General features: G+C 35.7%; 1 protein-coding gene across 15 annotated transcripts in view; it reads right to left on the minus strand.

Annotated features, from left to right (window-relative positions):
• ANKS1B (ankyrin repeat and sterile alpha motif domain containing 1B) overlaps positions 1-16,568 on the minus strand; it is a 1,051,872-nt gene that overhangs the window by 370,162 nt on the left and 665,142 nt on the right. For 10 of the 15 annotated variants that reach the window (XM_040637367.1, XM_040637366.1, XM_040637365.1 and 7 more), the window contains exon 1: positions 24-373. In XM_040637367.1, the coding sequence (XP_040493301.1) occupies positions 24-227 (204 nt within the window). In that variant the 5' untranslated portion in view covers positions 228-373. Of the gene's footprint in view, positions 1-23; positions 374-16,568 lie in introns of those variants that run through there. The other 5 variants (XM_040637361.1, XM_040637360.1, XM_040637359.1 and 2 more) reach the window with 1 other exon arrangement.

A 16,568-nucleotide genomic window follows, 5' to 3' on the forward strand; every position in this document is an offset into this window, starting at 1 on the left:
CGTGGACACAGAGAGCGTCTTACCATAAACTGTACATTGTCAAATCCATTAGCCATCAGGTGGTTCTCGTACTGAGGTAGCCCAATGCTTTCCAACCATTGTCCCACTGTTTGGACGGGGCATCTGGGTCCTGTAAGAGGATGAAGAGGGAAGCGTTTAAGCAGGGAGTAGCCGTCCACTGGGTAATAGCGGTAGTCCTGGGCTGAGAGGTGGCATTGCCACATCATGCTCCTGGGAAAGTTGCTATCAAAGGAGCCCGCCAGCTTGACAGATTAATGTTCTCAGCGAGAGAGCAAAGTCAGAAGTAAAACATAGTTTGCCAGGCAGGCTGTGGAGTATGACTTGATCCTAGCTCCACATTTCTTACATATTAATCTTTACTACCGACCAGTACGTCATACAGCCCCCAAAACCAAGCAGCAGAAGAAGGCATATCAAGCTGTCAGCTTAGGCTGGTCTGCGTTCTATGTGATTGTTGGAGTACTCCACAATGAGCAAGGCACGGCCAGCAGCCAGAATTCTTTTTATCAAGTACTCCTACACTCATCAGTATGCAGCTCCATGCTCCTTGCTCCCCCTCGCTCGCTCCCCTTCATTACCCAGCCCAGGCTACACCTCGCATTTTCAATAATAGCCATCAGATAAGGCAGATTTTTTTTTGTCTGCAAGCTGTAAGCCTGCTGCTGCTGCTTCCTCCTACACACCCATCCAAGCGTCAATCCTGAATGATGAGAGCAGTCAAAACAAATGCAGAAAATAGCAAGATTCAAAAGCAAACCAAAGTGCTTAAATCTGAATTGAATCTTCATCCTGGTTATACGTTACAGGGCTATTTGTTGTGGAATTTTACGTTTCAAAAGACACCAGGAAATGCAAAGCTTTAACCATAGCTTATAGCGGAGCTCACTACAGGTTTCCTTTTTCCTCTCTTTTTCTTCTCTTTCCTTTCTTCTTTTCTAACTGCAGCACAGATAAAATGTTTCTGATCTAAAGCTTTGCAGGGTTTGGAGAATAATTATTCTCTTTCTTTAACATGCTGTATCAAAATGAACCTCTCTGAAATAATTTTTTCCCTTCTGAATTACTGCAAAATACAGAAACTGCATCGCGATCTTGAAGTCAAGATAATTCATTTCTCATTTGCAGGGCTTCTCCCAAACAAAAATATTATTAGGCACAAGAAATCCTTTTCCCCTCTGATATTTATAACCCAGTCTACCAGGGTTAGCATTCTAAATTAGCTATAAAGGTAACATCACTGGGTAGAGATTTTTAATAAAGAAGAAGAGCCCTAACCAAAAATAATTCAAGAATAACAGATGCAAATGTGTGAGTTTTACTGAATGGCAGACAGATTGGGTAATTTATTTAATAATTGAGAGAAACCAGAGATTAATAATAGAACCCATAGAAAAAATAATAGAACCCATAGGACTAAATCATAGGAAAGAATAGACTCTTACTTAAGATTGGGAGAGAACTTGAAGAAGGGTTAGTCTAATCTCTCTCTTAAGGCAGAAATCCCTTGTCACAGGGTGCTCAGAAGATTATTATCCGATTTATGCTTGAATACTGCCTAGAACGGAGCTCTTACTACTTATCAGGAAGACTCCACTTATTAGATCTTTTACTCCCTACCTGACTCTTACTCACTCGTTCCAGCTCTAACTGAAACAGTGGGAACAGTGCCTTTTCTACATAAAGTGTTTTAAAAATCAAAGATAACTCTCATCCCCCCAGAACAGTGCCAGGCACATAGTAAGTGCTCAATAAATATTTATTAAATAAATGAAACCTTATTTTTCTTCTTTCTCCAAACCTTATCTTTCTCTTTTTAAGAACTTTGTCAGCCTCCCTGGCACACAGACATTGAACTTCAAAACATCTTGGCCTCCCTCTTTCACGAACTGACATGCATTCTCAAGTTCTAGTCATTCCTCACCAGGGTGTTTTGCATCCATTCCCTGGATTCTATTTCCTTTTTCATGTTTGTGGAATGGCCATCTACTTTGATTCTGCTATCTTATAAGATGTCTAGGCCCATGTGACCTGATGCAACAATAGTGTCTATATTGGTTTTCCTATCTCTGATATTTTAAAATCTATTTTATACATGGGTGTTGGACTAATCTCTCTAGGATAGTTTTGATAATTATGCCTTGTTTCAAAACTCTTCCATGGTTTTCAGTTGGCTTCAAAATAAACTCCCAGCTCCTTTAATGACATTTTGGGGTCTCCATGATCTGCTACAAATCGTCTACATTTATTTCTTCTTCCCCAGTACTCCAGTCAGGGGGGGTTTCTGGCTGGTCTCTAAAGGCAGCCTGTAACATACTTGGGTTGTTTTTGTTATGTCCCCACATTTCTGCCCCTTCATTGGCTTTGGATCAGATGACATTTCCTTTAATCTTTCATAATCCCTCCCAGCAGGGATAAATGCTTTTTAAAAATCTGTTTTAAATAGCATTTTTAGAACCTCTCTTAGAATAAATATTTTCTAATATTGTAATTATTTGTGTACAAGACTTATTTCTCCAATATAGAACTATGTGTGGTTAATACTGCCTGTAGTAAGGATTCAGTATGCACCTGCTAAACCAAATAATGTAATTTTCATTTCATAATCCAAACTACATGGAATTCTAGTTTCAGGTTTAACATTTCATTAAAAAATTTCTATCCCAAGTCTCTTAATTCTTCATTTAAAAGACAATGGGTAGGTTTTAAAATAGAATTTTCAGGTCTGGATTTTTAACATCCTCATCCTCTTTTTCACCTGGTTATAATTTATTTCTGATTGGTTCTAGATCTTTTAAGAAGCTCAAAAAGTTTGCAGCAGTTTAAGGGGCTCTGGTTTCTCAACATTACTTGTATAAAAAGTTAAAAACAAGGTACTATTTGTCTTTGGCCAGCTCTAAAGCTGGTATGAGGTGGAATTAATTACAGCCTTTCCTAAGGTCACATCCACACTGATCCTTCTGATCATTTTGAACTATGAGCAGGTGTATAGGCTACAAAAAGACTATGCAAATATAGTAATAATGTTTTGGCTTGGTAAGGCATATGCTAAAGTCCTAAAATCCTATCTCATCTCTTAAGATGCATATTAGGGACCAAGTACCCAGAAGAGTGTCACACACACACACAGCCTAGGTATTAAATCATCTTTGTTAAATGAATGAATCAATGGCATTGGAAATAGCTTTCATAGGATTTTCATTTCTTAATAAACAGAGAGAGAGAGGGAGAAGAGTTATTTCAACCTCCAGACTGCTTTATAAAAACATGGCTTGCATACAGGCCAATATCCTGATGAATTTAGATGCACACATCCTCAACAAAATATCAGCAAACTGAATTCAACAATATATTAAAAGCATCATTCACCATAATCAAGTGGGATTTATTCTGGGACACAATGATGGTTCAATATCCATAAATCAATCAACGTGATATACCACACTAACAAAATTAAGGATAAAAACCATATGATCATCTCAATAGATGCAGAAAAAGCATTTGGCAAAATACAACATCTATTCATGATAAAAAAAAAAAAAAAACCTCTCAACAAAGTGGGGTTAGAGGGAACATATAGCTCAACATAATAAAGTCCATATATAACAAACCCACAGCCAACATCATACTCAGTTGTGGAAAACTGAGAGCTTTTCCCATAAGATCAGGAACAAAACAAGAACATCCACTCTCACCACTTTTATTGAACACAGTACTGGAAGTCCTAGCAGCAATCAGACAAGAAAAAGAAACAAAATGCATCCAAACTGGTAAGGAAGAAGTAAAACTGTCACCATTTGCAGACAACATGATAATATACATAGAAAAACCTTAAAGACTCCACCAAAAAAATTATTAGAAGTAATAAATGAATTCAGTAAAGTTGCAGGATACAAAATTAATATCCAGAAATTGGTAGCATTTCTATACACTAACAACAAAGAATTTCTCTGCTGAAAGAGAAATTAAGAAAGCAATTCCATTTACAATTGCACCCCCCTAAAAAAAATACCTAGGAATAAAGTTAATCAAGGAATTGAAAAATCTATACTCTGAACACTATAAAACACTGATGAAAGGAATGAAGTTGACACAAACAAATGGAAAGATATTCCATGCTCATGGATTGGAAGAATTATTATTGTTAAAATGTCCGTACTACCCAAAACAATCTACAGATTTAATGCAACAAAATACCAATAACAGTTTTCACAGAACTATAACAAATAATACAAAAATTCATATGGAGCCACAAAAGACCTGAATAGCCAAAGCAATCTTGAAGAACAAACCTGGATTTCAAGATATGCTACAAAGTTGCAATAATCAAAACAGCATGGGACTGGCACAAAAATAGACACATGGATCAACAGAACAGAATAGAAAGCTCAGAAATAAACCCACGATTGCATGGTCAATTAATCTACAACAAAGAAGGCAAGAATATACAATGGGGAAAAGATAGTCTCTTCAACAAATAGGAAACTGGACACTACATGCAAAAGAATGAAACTGGATCATTTTATTATACCATACACAAAAATAAACTTAAATTGGATTAAAGACCTACATTTGAGACATGAAACCATAGAACTCCTGGAAGAAAACGTAGTCAGTAATCTCTTTGTCATTTGCCTTAGCGTTTTTCTAGATATGTCTCCTTAGGGAAGTCAAACAAAAACAAAAATAAACTATTTGGACTATGCCAGAATAAAACGATTTTTCACAGCAAAGGAAACATACACAAAACAAAAAGGCAACCTAGTGAATGAGAGAAGATATTTGCAAATGATATATTCATAAGGGTTAATACACAAAATATATAAAGAACTTAAACAATTCAACACTAAAAAAAAAAAAAACCTGTTTAAAAAATATGCAGAGAGGGGCCGCCTGGGTGGCGCAGTCGTTAAGTGTCTGCCTTCGGCTCAGGGCATGATCCCAGCGTTATGGGATCGAGCCCCACATCAGGCTCCTCCACTATGAGCCTGCTTCTTCCTCTCCCACTCCTCCTGCTTGTGCTCCCTCTCTTGCTGGCTGTCTCTATCTCTGTCAAATAAATAAATAAGCCTGAATAGATATTTTTCCAAGGAAGACATACAGATGGTCATAGACACATAAAAATATGCTTAACATCACTAATCATCAGGAAAATGCAAGTTAAAACCACAATGGGATATCACCTCACACATTTCAGAATGGCTAGTATTGAAAAGAAAAGAAATAACAAGGGTTGTCAAGGATATAGAGGAAAAGGAACCCTCATACACTGTTGGTGGGAATGTAAATTGGTACAGCCACTAAAAAAATATAGAGATGTCTCAGAAAATTAAAAATAGAATTACCATATGATCCAGTAATTCGAAAGAAAACAAAAACACTAATTTAAAAAGATATATGTACTGCTATGTTTGCTGTAGCATTATTTACAATAGCCAAGATATGAAAGCAACCCCAGTGTCCACTGGTAGATGAATGGATAAAGAAGATGTGCAATGGAATATTACCCAGCCATGAGGAGGAATGAGATCTTGCCATTTGTGACAACATGAATGGACCTAGGGGGTATTATGCCAAGTTAAGTAAGTCAGAGAAAGACAAATACCATATGATTTCACTTACATGTGGAACCTAAAAAACCAAACAAGCAAATAAAAAGCAGAAACAAACCCATAAATACAGAGAACAAACTGATGTCAGAGGGGAGGGGCAAAATGGGTGAAGGGGCCTGGGAGATACAGGCTTTTGGCACAGCTTAGGGTATAGAGTCAATGGTATTGTAATAGTGTCATATGGTGCCAGATGGTAGGTACACTTGTGAGCATAGCATAACGTATAGAGTTGTCAAATAACTATGTCGTGCACCTGAAATTAATGTAACAATGTGTGTCACTATACTTCAATTTTTAAAAAACAAATACAGATTGGAGACAATACTAGTTACCAATCACTACAAATCTTTGTATAAATTAAATTTTATTCTTTATTCAGTCATTCAGTTTCTATTCAGTAATTCTCATGTGTCAGTGAAAAGCTATAACGCAGGAGGGAAATGAGTAGGGAGAGAGCTGGGTAGGGTGAGGTGGTGAGGGAGAGAGAGGAAGAAGAATGAGATCTTGAGTCATACTGTTTGAGGTTTTGTTAAAGTATTTTCTCATGAGCCAAACCTCTAAAAGGACCCTGATTGAAGTCTGAAGATCACTTTTATAGCGGTTAAGTATATTTCTCACCTCAAGTATTACTTGAAATACTTTCTTGGAGTCTTAAACTTTTTCAAGCATAACAATACATTATTGGGCAGACACCTTTATTCAACTAGAACTTCTCTGAATCCCCGGAGTGAGATAAATGGAGGGAAAACATAAATTAATAGTTATTTAGAGATACTATGTCCTAGCAGTGTGATAGGGATTATGAGCCCCATTTCAGATAAGGAAACTGAAACTCAGAGTACGTAATGAAACCAGGAATTTTCTTTGGCACAGTCTTTTAAAAAAATAATCTGGAGGTGCCACTTTCAGAATGGCAATGTGAAAAGTTCCATGGACCTTACCCTCCACATAACAGACGTAACTGCTGAATATTGTATAATAAAACAACCTTTTAAGTCTCTGCAAATTGTTCTAAGAATATACAGAGGATGAAAAACATATTTATTCAAGAAAATCTACTGAAACTTGGTAAGAATAGAGTCTGTGGCACTTGAGCCATAACATGTTCCTTTTCTCCTCTCTCTCCCAGCTCAACTTGAAACTCCACTCTGAGTGGCTGTGCCCAAGAGATGAGACTCCCTCTCAGCTCCCATCCAAAGGATATGATATCTTATCAAAAGGGATAGGCCAGCAGCATTTCTTTCTTTCTTTCCTTTCCTTTTTTTTTTTTTTAAGTAGGCTTCATTGAGGGACTTGAACTCACAACCCTGAGATCAAGACCTGAGCTGAGATCAAAGGTCAGACACTTAACCAACTAAGCCACCCGGGCAACCCTGCCAGCAACATTTCTAATTCTACTGGACTCCAAGGCTCAGAGATTAAATTCCTGCTGAGTGTGACTGAGAGGTCATGGGCTCCTTTCCTCTACATAGCCCCCATATTATATGTTCCATCACAGTTGTGAAAGGGTAGGAATATTGGGGTCCTGATTGCCCTCAACCCAGCTTGCTTATAAGAGCTGAGGTCCCGTGCCCAGAAAGGCAAGAGCTGAGAGGATGAGAAGACCAGAGACTACCACCTTTGCCCATTGCCCAGAACAGTGGCCCAATGATTCTGCCAAAGGGAACTAGTCATAATATGTCAGTCCATAAATAGGTCAGTCCTTAAGTGCAGAGAGCTCTAAATCTCTCTCCAAGAAATTGACTTTATTTGAAACAGTATGAGGAAGTTCAAGCCTAAGGGCATTGTTAAAAACAATGGAGATTTTTATGGTAAGCAATTAAAAGGACACTAGGACTACAGGCTAAACAGTAGGGCAGCTAGTTTTAGAGAACCAGGAAGAGACAGTTAAGAAATGGCCTCCTGGGGTCAGAACAAACTTCAAAGACTGGCCTCAAGAAGTACTCCTAACCAAATTTAATTGGACCAGACTCTGGAGCAACTCTTATCATAGAGAACTGTCAAAAATAAAGGAATAATAAGCTGGCAATTAGTGGAGCATAATATCCAGGTGTGAGACCAAATGAGGCAGAGAGCTTTACAGAATGATTAGGGAACAAGAAACAGAAAACTCTCCTATAACCACTGTCATACCAGGACAACTGCTCATGGGCAAGGTTGTACACTTGAGTGGATAAATACCATGAGATATATTCATAAAATATTATTTAGCAATAAGGAGAAATGAAGTGCTCATAGATGCTAAATCATAGCTAAACCTTGAAAATATTATACTAAATGAAAGTGGCCAAAATATACCATAAATTATATTATTCCATTTACATGCAATATCTAGAATAGGCAAAGTTATAGACACAGACGGTAGATTAGTGGTGCCTAGAGCTGGAGAAGGAGTACTGGGTGAAAAAGAGGAGAGACTGTTAATAGATGTGACATTTCTTTTTAGGGTGATAAAAATGTTTTAAAATTAACTGGGAATAGTTGTACAACTCTGTGAATATACTAAAAAAAAAAAAACACCGGATTATACACTTCAAATGGGTGGATTGAGTAATATGTAAATTATGTCTTAACAAATTTTCAATTATTGAATAATGAAATAAACAAAAATAATTCTTAAAAAGTTACAAGAACACAAAATACACAAATTGCATATACATATAATTTATTATTGTTTTATATATTGGTATTTTAGTGCTCTGGTTTTTCTTCTTTTTCCATTTTCTTTGGTTATGCCTTCCCCTAGGTCGCCCATACCATCTGTATCATCCATCCTTCCCTCAAGGTAATTCATGTTAACAAACTAGTGTGTGTCTTGACATATATTTATCCATTGCCAAATCTATCACAGACACACATGTACAAATACACACACATATTTGTAGGCCTTGTTTCATAAAAAGAGAATCATATTACCCTTACTTTTTGGGAACTTATTTTCTCATTCAACAAAGCCTTATGGAAATTCCACCAAGTAAGTGATAAGCTGTAATTTATTCTTGTAAATAGCTACATAATAGTCCACAGTGTAGATACACCATTCTTTATTCAGTTCTCTATCTCTAGATATCCCTCCATTTTCTTTTTTAAAATGTTTTATTTTGAGATAATCATATATTCACAGGCAGTTATAAAAACTATTAAGAAAGAGATTCTGTATAGGCTTTACTCATTTTTTCCCAATCTTAACATCTTGTATGACTATAGTACAATATCACAACCAGGCAGTTGGCATTTATAAAATTCATTGATTTATTCAGATTTCACCAGTTTTACATGCACTCATTTGCGTGTGCCTATGTGTTTAGTTCTACACAATTTTATAACACATGTAGATTGTGTGAACATCACCACAGTCAAAATAAAGACAGCACCATCATAAGGATCTGCAATCCTTTCATACCCATAGCCTTCTCCCTCCCTTTCCTGCTCTTTAATTTCTGGCAACCACTAATCTGTTCTCCATCTCTATCAATTTGTCATTTCAAGAATGTTATATACATGGAATTATACAGTATGTATGGGATTGGCTTTTTTTCATTCAGCATAATTTTCTTGAAATCCATACAAGTTACTCTGTGTATCAATAGCTCTTTGCTTTTTATTTCAGAGTAACATTCCATGATATAGATATACCACAGTTTGCTTACTGATTCACCCGCTAAAGGGCTTTTCAGCTGTTTCTACCCTTACACCTGCTACAAATAAAGCTGTTATAAACATTGTGTACAAGTTTTTGTGTAAACATAAGTTTCCATTGCTCTGGGATAAATATTCAAGAGTGCAATTACTGGCTCATCTGGTAAGTACATGTCTAGTTTTATGATAAATTATCATTTTTTTCCAAAGTGATTATATTATTTTATATTCCCACTAGCAACACACAAGAGATCCTGTTTCTTCACATTTCACCAAAACTTGGTGTTATCACTATTTTTAAAATTTTAGCCATTCTGATAGGTGCATAGTGATACTGCATTGTGGTTTTAATTTGCATTTCCCTCATGTCTAATAAGGTTAACCATAGTTTTATGTGCTTATTTGCCATCTGTATATCCTTTTTGGTAAAATGTCTGCTCATGTCTGTTGTTTATTTTTGAATTGGATTGGTTGGTTTTGTACTGCTAAGTTTTGAAAATTCTTCATATATTCTAGATAAAGTCACTTGTTGTATTTTTGATTTGCAAATATTTTCTCCTAGTCTGTAGTCTATCTTTTCCTCCAGAGTTTCCTGCAGAGCTAAAGTTTTTAATTTTGATGAAGTCCAATTTGTCAATTTTTACTTTTATGAATCATGTTTTTGGTGTCTCCCCATTATTTTTAACTTTTAAAATTATCATCTTAAAAAATGTGCCTGTTATAAATAGCCTATAACTGTAATTATGTTTTAACCTGGAATTTAAAAAACTATAGTCCAGTGGTTTGCATTTTTTAAAAAGACTTATTTATTTATTTGAGAGAGAGAGAGAGTGAGAGCAAGCGAATGGAGGAGGAGGGGCAGAGGGAGAAAGAGAACCCTGAAGCAGACTTCCCGCTGAGCTCAGAGCCCCAGACAGGCTCAATTTCAGGACCCTGAGATCTTGACCTGAGCCAAAATCAAGAGCCAGATATTTAACCAACTGAGCCACCCAGGCACTCCAGTGGTTTGCATTTTAATGGACAAGTACAATTTAGGATAATGACAGCCATGCTTGATTTTAATCATTCCATCTTATTTTCTATATTTATGTACACTGTTATTTCCTCATTTTCCTTTTTAAAATTTTTGTTGGTCTGGTGACATTTCTATTCATTCTGTTTTTCTCTTTTTAACTTCTAGATTCTGTGATTCTTCTCTATTGATAGTTACTGTATCTTTCCCTTCTCTATCAGACATACTTTTCTAGGATTACTTGAAAATAAGATACTAACNCCTTTCCATAACTCTTTTTCCTTCCTACTCCAGTAAGATAAGTTTTCATAATACCTTCTTTTCTCGATTCTTTCTTTCCTACAATCACATGTTGTAATTTCTAGAATTCCTTACCATTATCAATATGTCCTATTCCCAACTAATTCTTACATTTTGTTGTTAATCATTTGGAAAATATTGTTCTAGACTATTACTAGAATTTTCCTTATAGCATATTTGTTCTATATAATGAGCTCTTACTGAATATTTATGTTGAACACTTCCAATGTGTCTACCCATATCAATTTGGATTTAATTATTGTGAAGACTCACTGGTCACCACTGTTCCATATACTCATAACCTTTTTCATCCTGAGATTTTTCTCTTCATTTGTTTATGGTTTTGTTAAAATACTTTCTCATATACTCAGAAAATATTTTGAACTGAATAAAAAAAGTACAGCGTATTAAAATTTGTGAGACGTAGTTAAAGTGGTACTTAAAAATTTAAAGCATTAAATGTCTATATTAGAAAAAAGAATATTTCAAATCAATAATCTCAGCATCCACCTTAAGAAATATGAAAAAGAGAAAAAATAAAACCAAAAGCAAGCAGAAAGAAGGAAATAAAGATTAGAGAAGAAGTAAATGAAATAGAAAACAGGAAAATCAATAAAGAAAAATCAATGAAAATAAAAGCTTTTATTTGTGATAATGAATAATTGATAAGACAACTAGTCAGGCTAATCAGGAAAAAAAGAGGAGAATACACAATTTACCAATATCAAGAATGAGAGAAGTCACAGTCTTACAGCGTCTACAGATACTAAAAAGGATCATAAATATTATTAATAACTTTGTACCAATAAATGCAACAGCTAAAATGAAACAAACAAATTTATTGAAAGACACAAACTATCAAAGCTCACTCCTGAAGAACTTCGTAACTGAATATCTCTTACCTACTAAAGTAATTATATTTATAGTTAAAACCTTTCATGAAGAAAACTCTAAGCCTCATCAATGGCTTCAGTGGTGAATTCTGCCAAACATATGAGGAAGACATAATAACAATTCTACACATACTCTTCCAGAAAAATTTTTTTTATTATGTTCAGTTAGCCACTGTATAGTACATCATTAGTTTTTGATGTGGTGTTCAGAAAATTGAAGAGAATGCTTGCCAACCCATTATATGAGGTCATAATTACTCTGATACCAAAGTCAGACAACATTTTGAGAAAAGAAAACTGTAGACATATGTTTGTCATGGATATAGATGTAGACATTCTAAATAAAATCTTGGGAAATAATATTCAATAATACATAAAAGATAGTACAACACGACCAAGTTGGGTTTATCCCAATAATACAAATCTTTTTTTAATATTAAAAAATCAATTAATGCACCTCACTATATTAATTAGTAAAGAAAAATCATCTCAGTAGATGCATTAAAAAAACATTTGACAAAAGCCAACAACTATTGCTCATAAGAACTCAACAAATGAGAAAGGAATGTCTCAAACCTGAGAAAAGGCATCTATAAACAACCTACAGCTAGCATTGCACTTAATTGTGAAAGACGGATGCTTTCCTGCTAAGATCAGGAAATAAGGCAAGGAAGTGCACTATCACCTCTTCCATCTAATATTGTACTGGAGGTTCTAACCAGAACAATAAATCTGGAAAAAGGAATAAAATCCACCCAGATTAGGAAGGAAGACTTTTCTGTTCACATATGGTATGATTTTCTATGTATAAAATCTTATGAGATCCACACAAAAGCTACTGGAATAAGTGAGTTTATCAATGTTGCGGAAAACAATGTACAAAAGCCAACTGTATTTGTATGTACCATTGATTAACATATAGAACTTGAAATTTTAAAAAATCATATTAAGGAATAAATCTGTCAAAAGATGTTCTAGACCTGTATACTTAAAATTACAAAGCACTGCTGGAAGACATCATATAAGACCTAAATAAATAGAAAGATACACTGTATTCATGGATTGGAGGACTCAACATTGTTAACATGTCAGTTCTTTCCAAATTTATCTATAGATCTAATGTAATCCCAATCAAAATCCCAGGAGGCTTGTGTATATGTGGGCGCATGTGTGTGCGCATGTGTAAATTATCAAGCTTCTCATAAAATTTATATGAAAACACAAAGGACCAAGAATAACCAAAATAACTTTGAAGAAGAACAAAGTTGGAGAAGGCATACTACTTGACTTTACCTATCAGAAGGCTATGGTCATCAGGACTGTGAGGTATTAGTGTTAAGATAGATAAACAGATCAGTGGAACAGAATAGATGGTTTAGAAACAGACTGACACACAGAGAATCAATCGACTTTTGATAAAAGTAAAAGGCAATTCTGCGGAGAAAGGAGAGACTTTTTAATGAATGATGCTGGAATAACTAGGAATTTACATACACAAAAAATGAATTTCAATCCATATTCACACCATATACAAAAATTAGCTCAAAATGTATCATAGGCCTAAATGTAAAATCCTGAAACTTCTAGAAGAAAAAATACAAAAAAATTAGGAAAAGTCTTGCACTTGGGTTAGGCACCAAAAGCACAATTCCAAAAGAGAGTATGATCATTAAAATTAATCAAAATTTTAAAATTTTGCTCTTTGAAAGGCATCATTAAGAGAATGAAAAGACAAAATTGTGGACTGGAAGAAAACATTTGCAAACCATAGACTGTATTGCAAATATAAAGAACTCTCAAAATTCATAATAAAAATATCATTTTTTAAAATGGGCAAAAGATTTGAACAGACACTTCACCAGAGAAGATACACAGATGTTTGAATAAGCACATAGGAAACTGTTCAACCTCACTAGACATCAGGAAAATGGAAATGAAAACCATAATGCGATACCACTTATTAGCGTGTCTAAAATTAAGAAGGCTGACCACACGAAATGTTGACAATGATGTGGATCAACGGGACACTCAGACACTGTTGGTGGGAATGTAAAATGGTATGACCGCTTTGGGAAATAGTTTGAAAATTTCTCAAAAAGTCAAATATACATCTACTATATGGCCTAGCCATTCCACTGCGGGGTATTTACCCAAGAGAAATGAAGGCATATGCTCTAGAGACTTGTACCTGAATGTTCATACCAGCTTTATTTGTAATAGCCAACAACTCAAAACAGCCTAAATATTCATCATCAAGTGAATAAATAAAGAAATTGTTGTATATTCATACAATAGAATATTACTCAGCAATAGAATGGAACAAACAGTTGATGAATGCAACACATGGACGAATATCAAAATAATTTTGCAGAGTAAAAGAAACCAGGCTCCCCCCAAAAGACTACATTCTGTAAGATTCCATTTACGTACAATTCTAGGGAATGCATATTTATCTCTAGTGATAGAAAACAGATCAGTGGCTACCTGGGAATGGGAGAAGGGGGAATGGGAGGGATTAAAAAATGATAGGAAATTTTTGGAGATGACAGATATTTATTTTCTTGATTGTGGTGATGGTTTCAATGTACATCCACTTGTCATACATCAAACCGTACACTTTAAATTTGTGCAGTTTGCTGTAGGTAGGAGATACCTGAATAAATTTAGCTTAAAAAAAGTTAAACTAATAAAGTAGGGAAAGGAAATAAAGAATAATGGGGAGGGAAGTTACTTATAGATAGATTTGTCTGAGAACGCCTCTCTGAAAAGGTGAAATTTGGACGCAGACTGGAATGTAGTGAGGAAGTAAGACAGTCTGACATCTAGTAAAAGAGAATTTGAGGCAGTAAGTTTAAAGGCTGGTATCTTCTATACTGAAATGGCATAGTGATACTGGGAGGGTGGAGTCCTAGTTTAATTTTGACATGTTCTTAACTGTTCTCACTGTATATTGCGTAGCCATGAAGGGCTTAGGAGATTGAGATGAATGTGTACTTACTCTAGGATATAGTATTAAATTAATACATGATATCAGTTTGGGTTTCTGATTTTCTCTTTCAAAGTACAAGGCAATTGATATTCTGATTAATTTCAGACATCTCTTAATTAGGTTCTAGTTAATTGGGTAAGAGGATACGTCTTTCTATAATTTATGCATTCCTTCAGCACTGACAGATTTCTTCCACAAATATGATAAAGTACCTCTCGTTCCAAGCATTTTGCTAGGCAGTGGGGATATGGCTTTGAACATCCCTGCATTACACAATTTATAGGCTAGTGGAGAAACTGATTTACCACTTAGAAAATGTCATTTGATATGAGAAGAATTAAAACTTAGAAACATGACTTCTTACTGTGACTATAGGGAGTGGAGAAATGAATTAGAGAAAACCCCTTAAGTGACTACAGTTTCCAGGAGCAAAAGAAAAACCTAACACACTATCTGTTTCAATAGGTGCTACTCAGTGGAACTGATGAAACAGGTAAGGTGGGTAAAAGGATCAGGCAGAGGCAGCAGTTATCAAATTCGTTAGGTAGGAAAATGGCATTTAGGAAGGGATAGAGAAGAGCCTCCTGACAAAAATTAAAATGGAAAGAAGAAAGAAAGAAAGAAAGAAAGAAAGAAAGAAAGAAAGAAAGAAAGAAAGAAAGAGAGAAAGAAAGAAACCTCCCCAAATGTAAGAAATACCTGTTTATCCTAGCACCAAGGTAACTGACATACGGCACATACTTTTCAAAGATTGTGTCTTTCCAGCAGTCTAAACCATATATAAAGGAAGGGAGCTAATATTTATTGAGTACCTGCAGTGTCAGGCCTTTGAAATATCTCACTATATAAAATAAAGCAAACACACATTTACCGTGGTCAGGTTCTAAATGTTCTACACGTATTGGCTCGTATTATTCTCATGACAACCCCAGGACGTACTATGGTTATCATCTCCTCTTACAGGGAAGGAAAATAAGATATTGAAAGGTCATACGTTTTCAAAGTTGCCCAATTAGACTAGAGCCTGTAGTCTGCCTCCAGAGCTGAAGCTCTTAGCTGTTACTCTAGCCTGCTTCTCGCTTCCAGATGCACAGGATTGGAAACATGTCCTTTTCAGGAGGGAGAATGTTCACCCACACCCATTCCAGCAAGTTTTTTTAGAAGGGTTTTCCAGTTTTTCCTGTTTATTCTCCTTTTCACCCATCACTTTGCATTCATTATTTTTAGCTTCTCAAGTGTAAAGCAATGAGGATAAAGTAGGGGGGAATAATGAAAGGTGAAAGAAGGGTAAATCCTATCACTTGGATATTTTTATTTCACTCTAACAAAGGGCCTTTCTGTGATTCTAAGGGAAGGCAGCTTCAGTGTTGTTTCCACCTTGGGGGCTCAGCCTGTCTGTTCTGCAAAGCACGGATGCTTGTGCTGTGTGTCCAGGAAGACGCTGCCTCAAATAAGCGGGGGTGCAGTGGGGTGGTGTAGACACGGTCCTGGAGCCAGTCAGCCTGGGTTTGCGTCTTGTCTCCTCTCTATTGTGTAAATATTTGTTGTTTCTATTTTTGAGATGGATCGTGGAACAGTAAAGAGAGTGCTGTTCTGCTTGGACAAGTTTCTGGGGCTTCATTCTTCATCGGGAAAGTGAGACTGACATTTCACTCCACCTATTTTATGGTTTTGTTTGAAGCAGAAATGAAATAACATATATGAAAAATCAGTGTGAACTATAAAGAGCTAATGAAATGGTAGGGATATCCATTCTGTCAGGAGAATATATACTTGTGTTGTTCATTCAGTCTCTGAATCAAAGGAACTGGTCCTGAGCCATCAGTGCTTTTCCTCACATAGTTCTCTCTGTTTTGAGGGTGTGCAGTTTGGCCAACAGAGGAAAGCCCATTGCACTGTACTGTGACCAGACTCCCCAAACCCAGGATGTCATTAGGGCCTTTATCTTATCTAACATGCACCAACAGCCAGGTCTTCACATGCATCAAAAGGTGAAAGAGAAGAAAGGTAGAGCAAGGAATGGCAAGAAAGGGTAATTCTGACTTCCAGCTTTGTAATCAACAAAAGGCACTATTAGTTATTTATTCCAACACATGTCAAATAAA

Source organism: Ursus maritimus, unplaced genomic scaffold (genome assembly GCF_017311325.1).
Source record: "Ursus maritimus isolate PB19 unplaced genomic scaffold, ASM1731132v1 scaffold_21, whole genome shotgun sequence".
Lineage (NCBI taxonomy): Eukaryota > Metazoa > Chordata > Mammalia > Carnivora > Ursidae > Ursus > Ursus maritimus.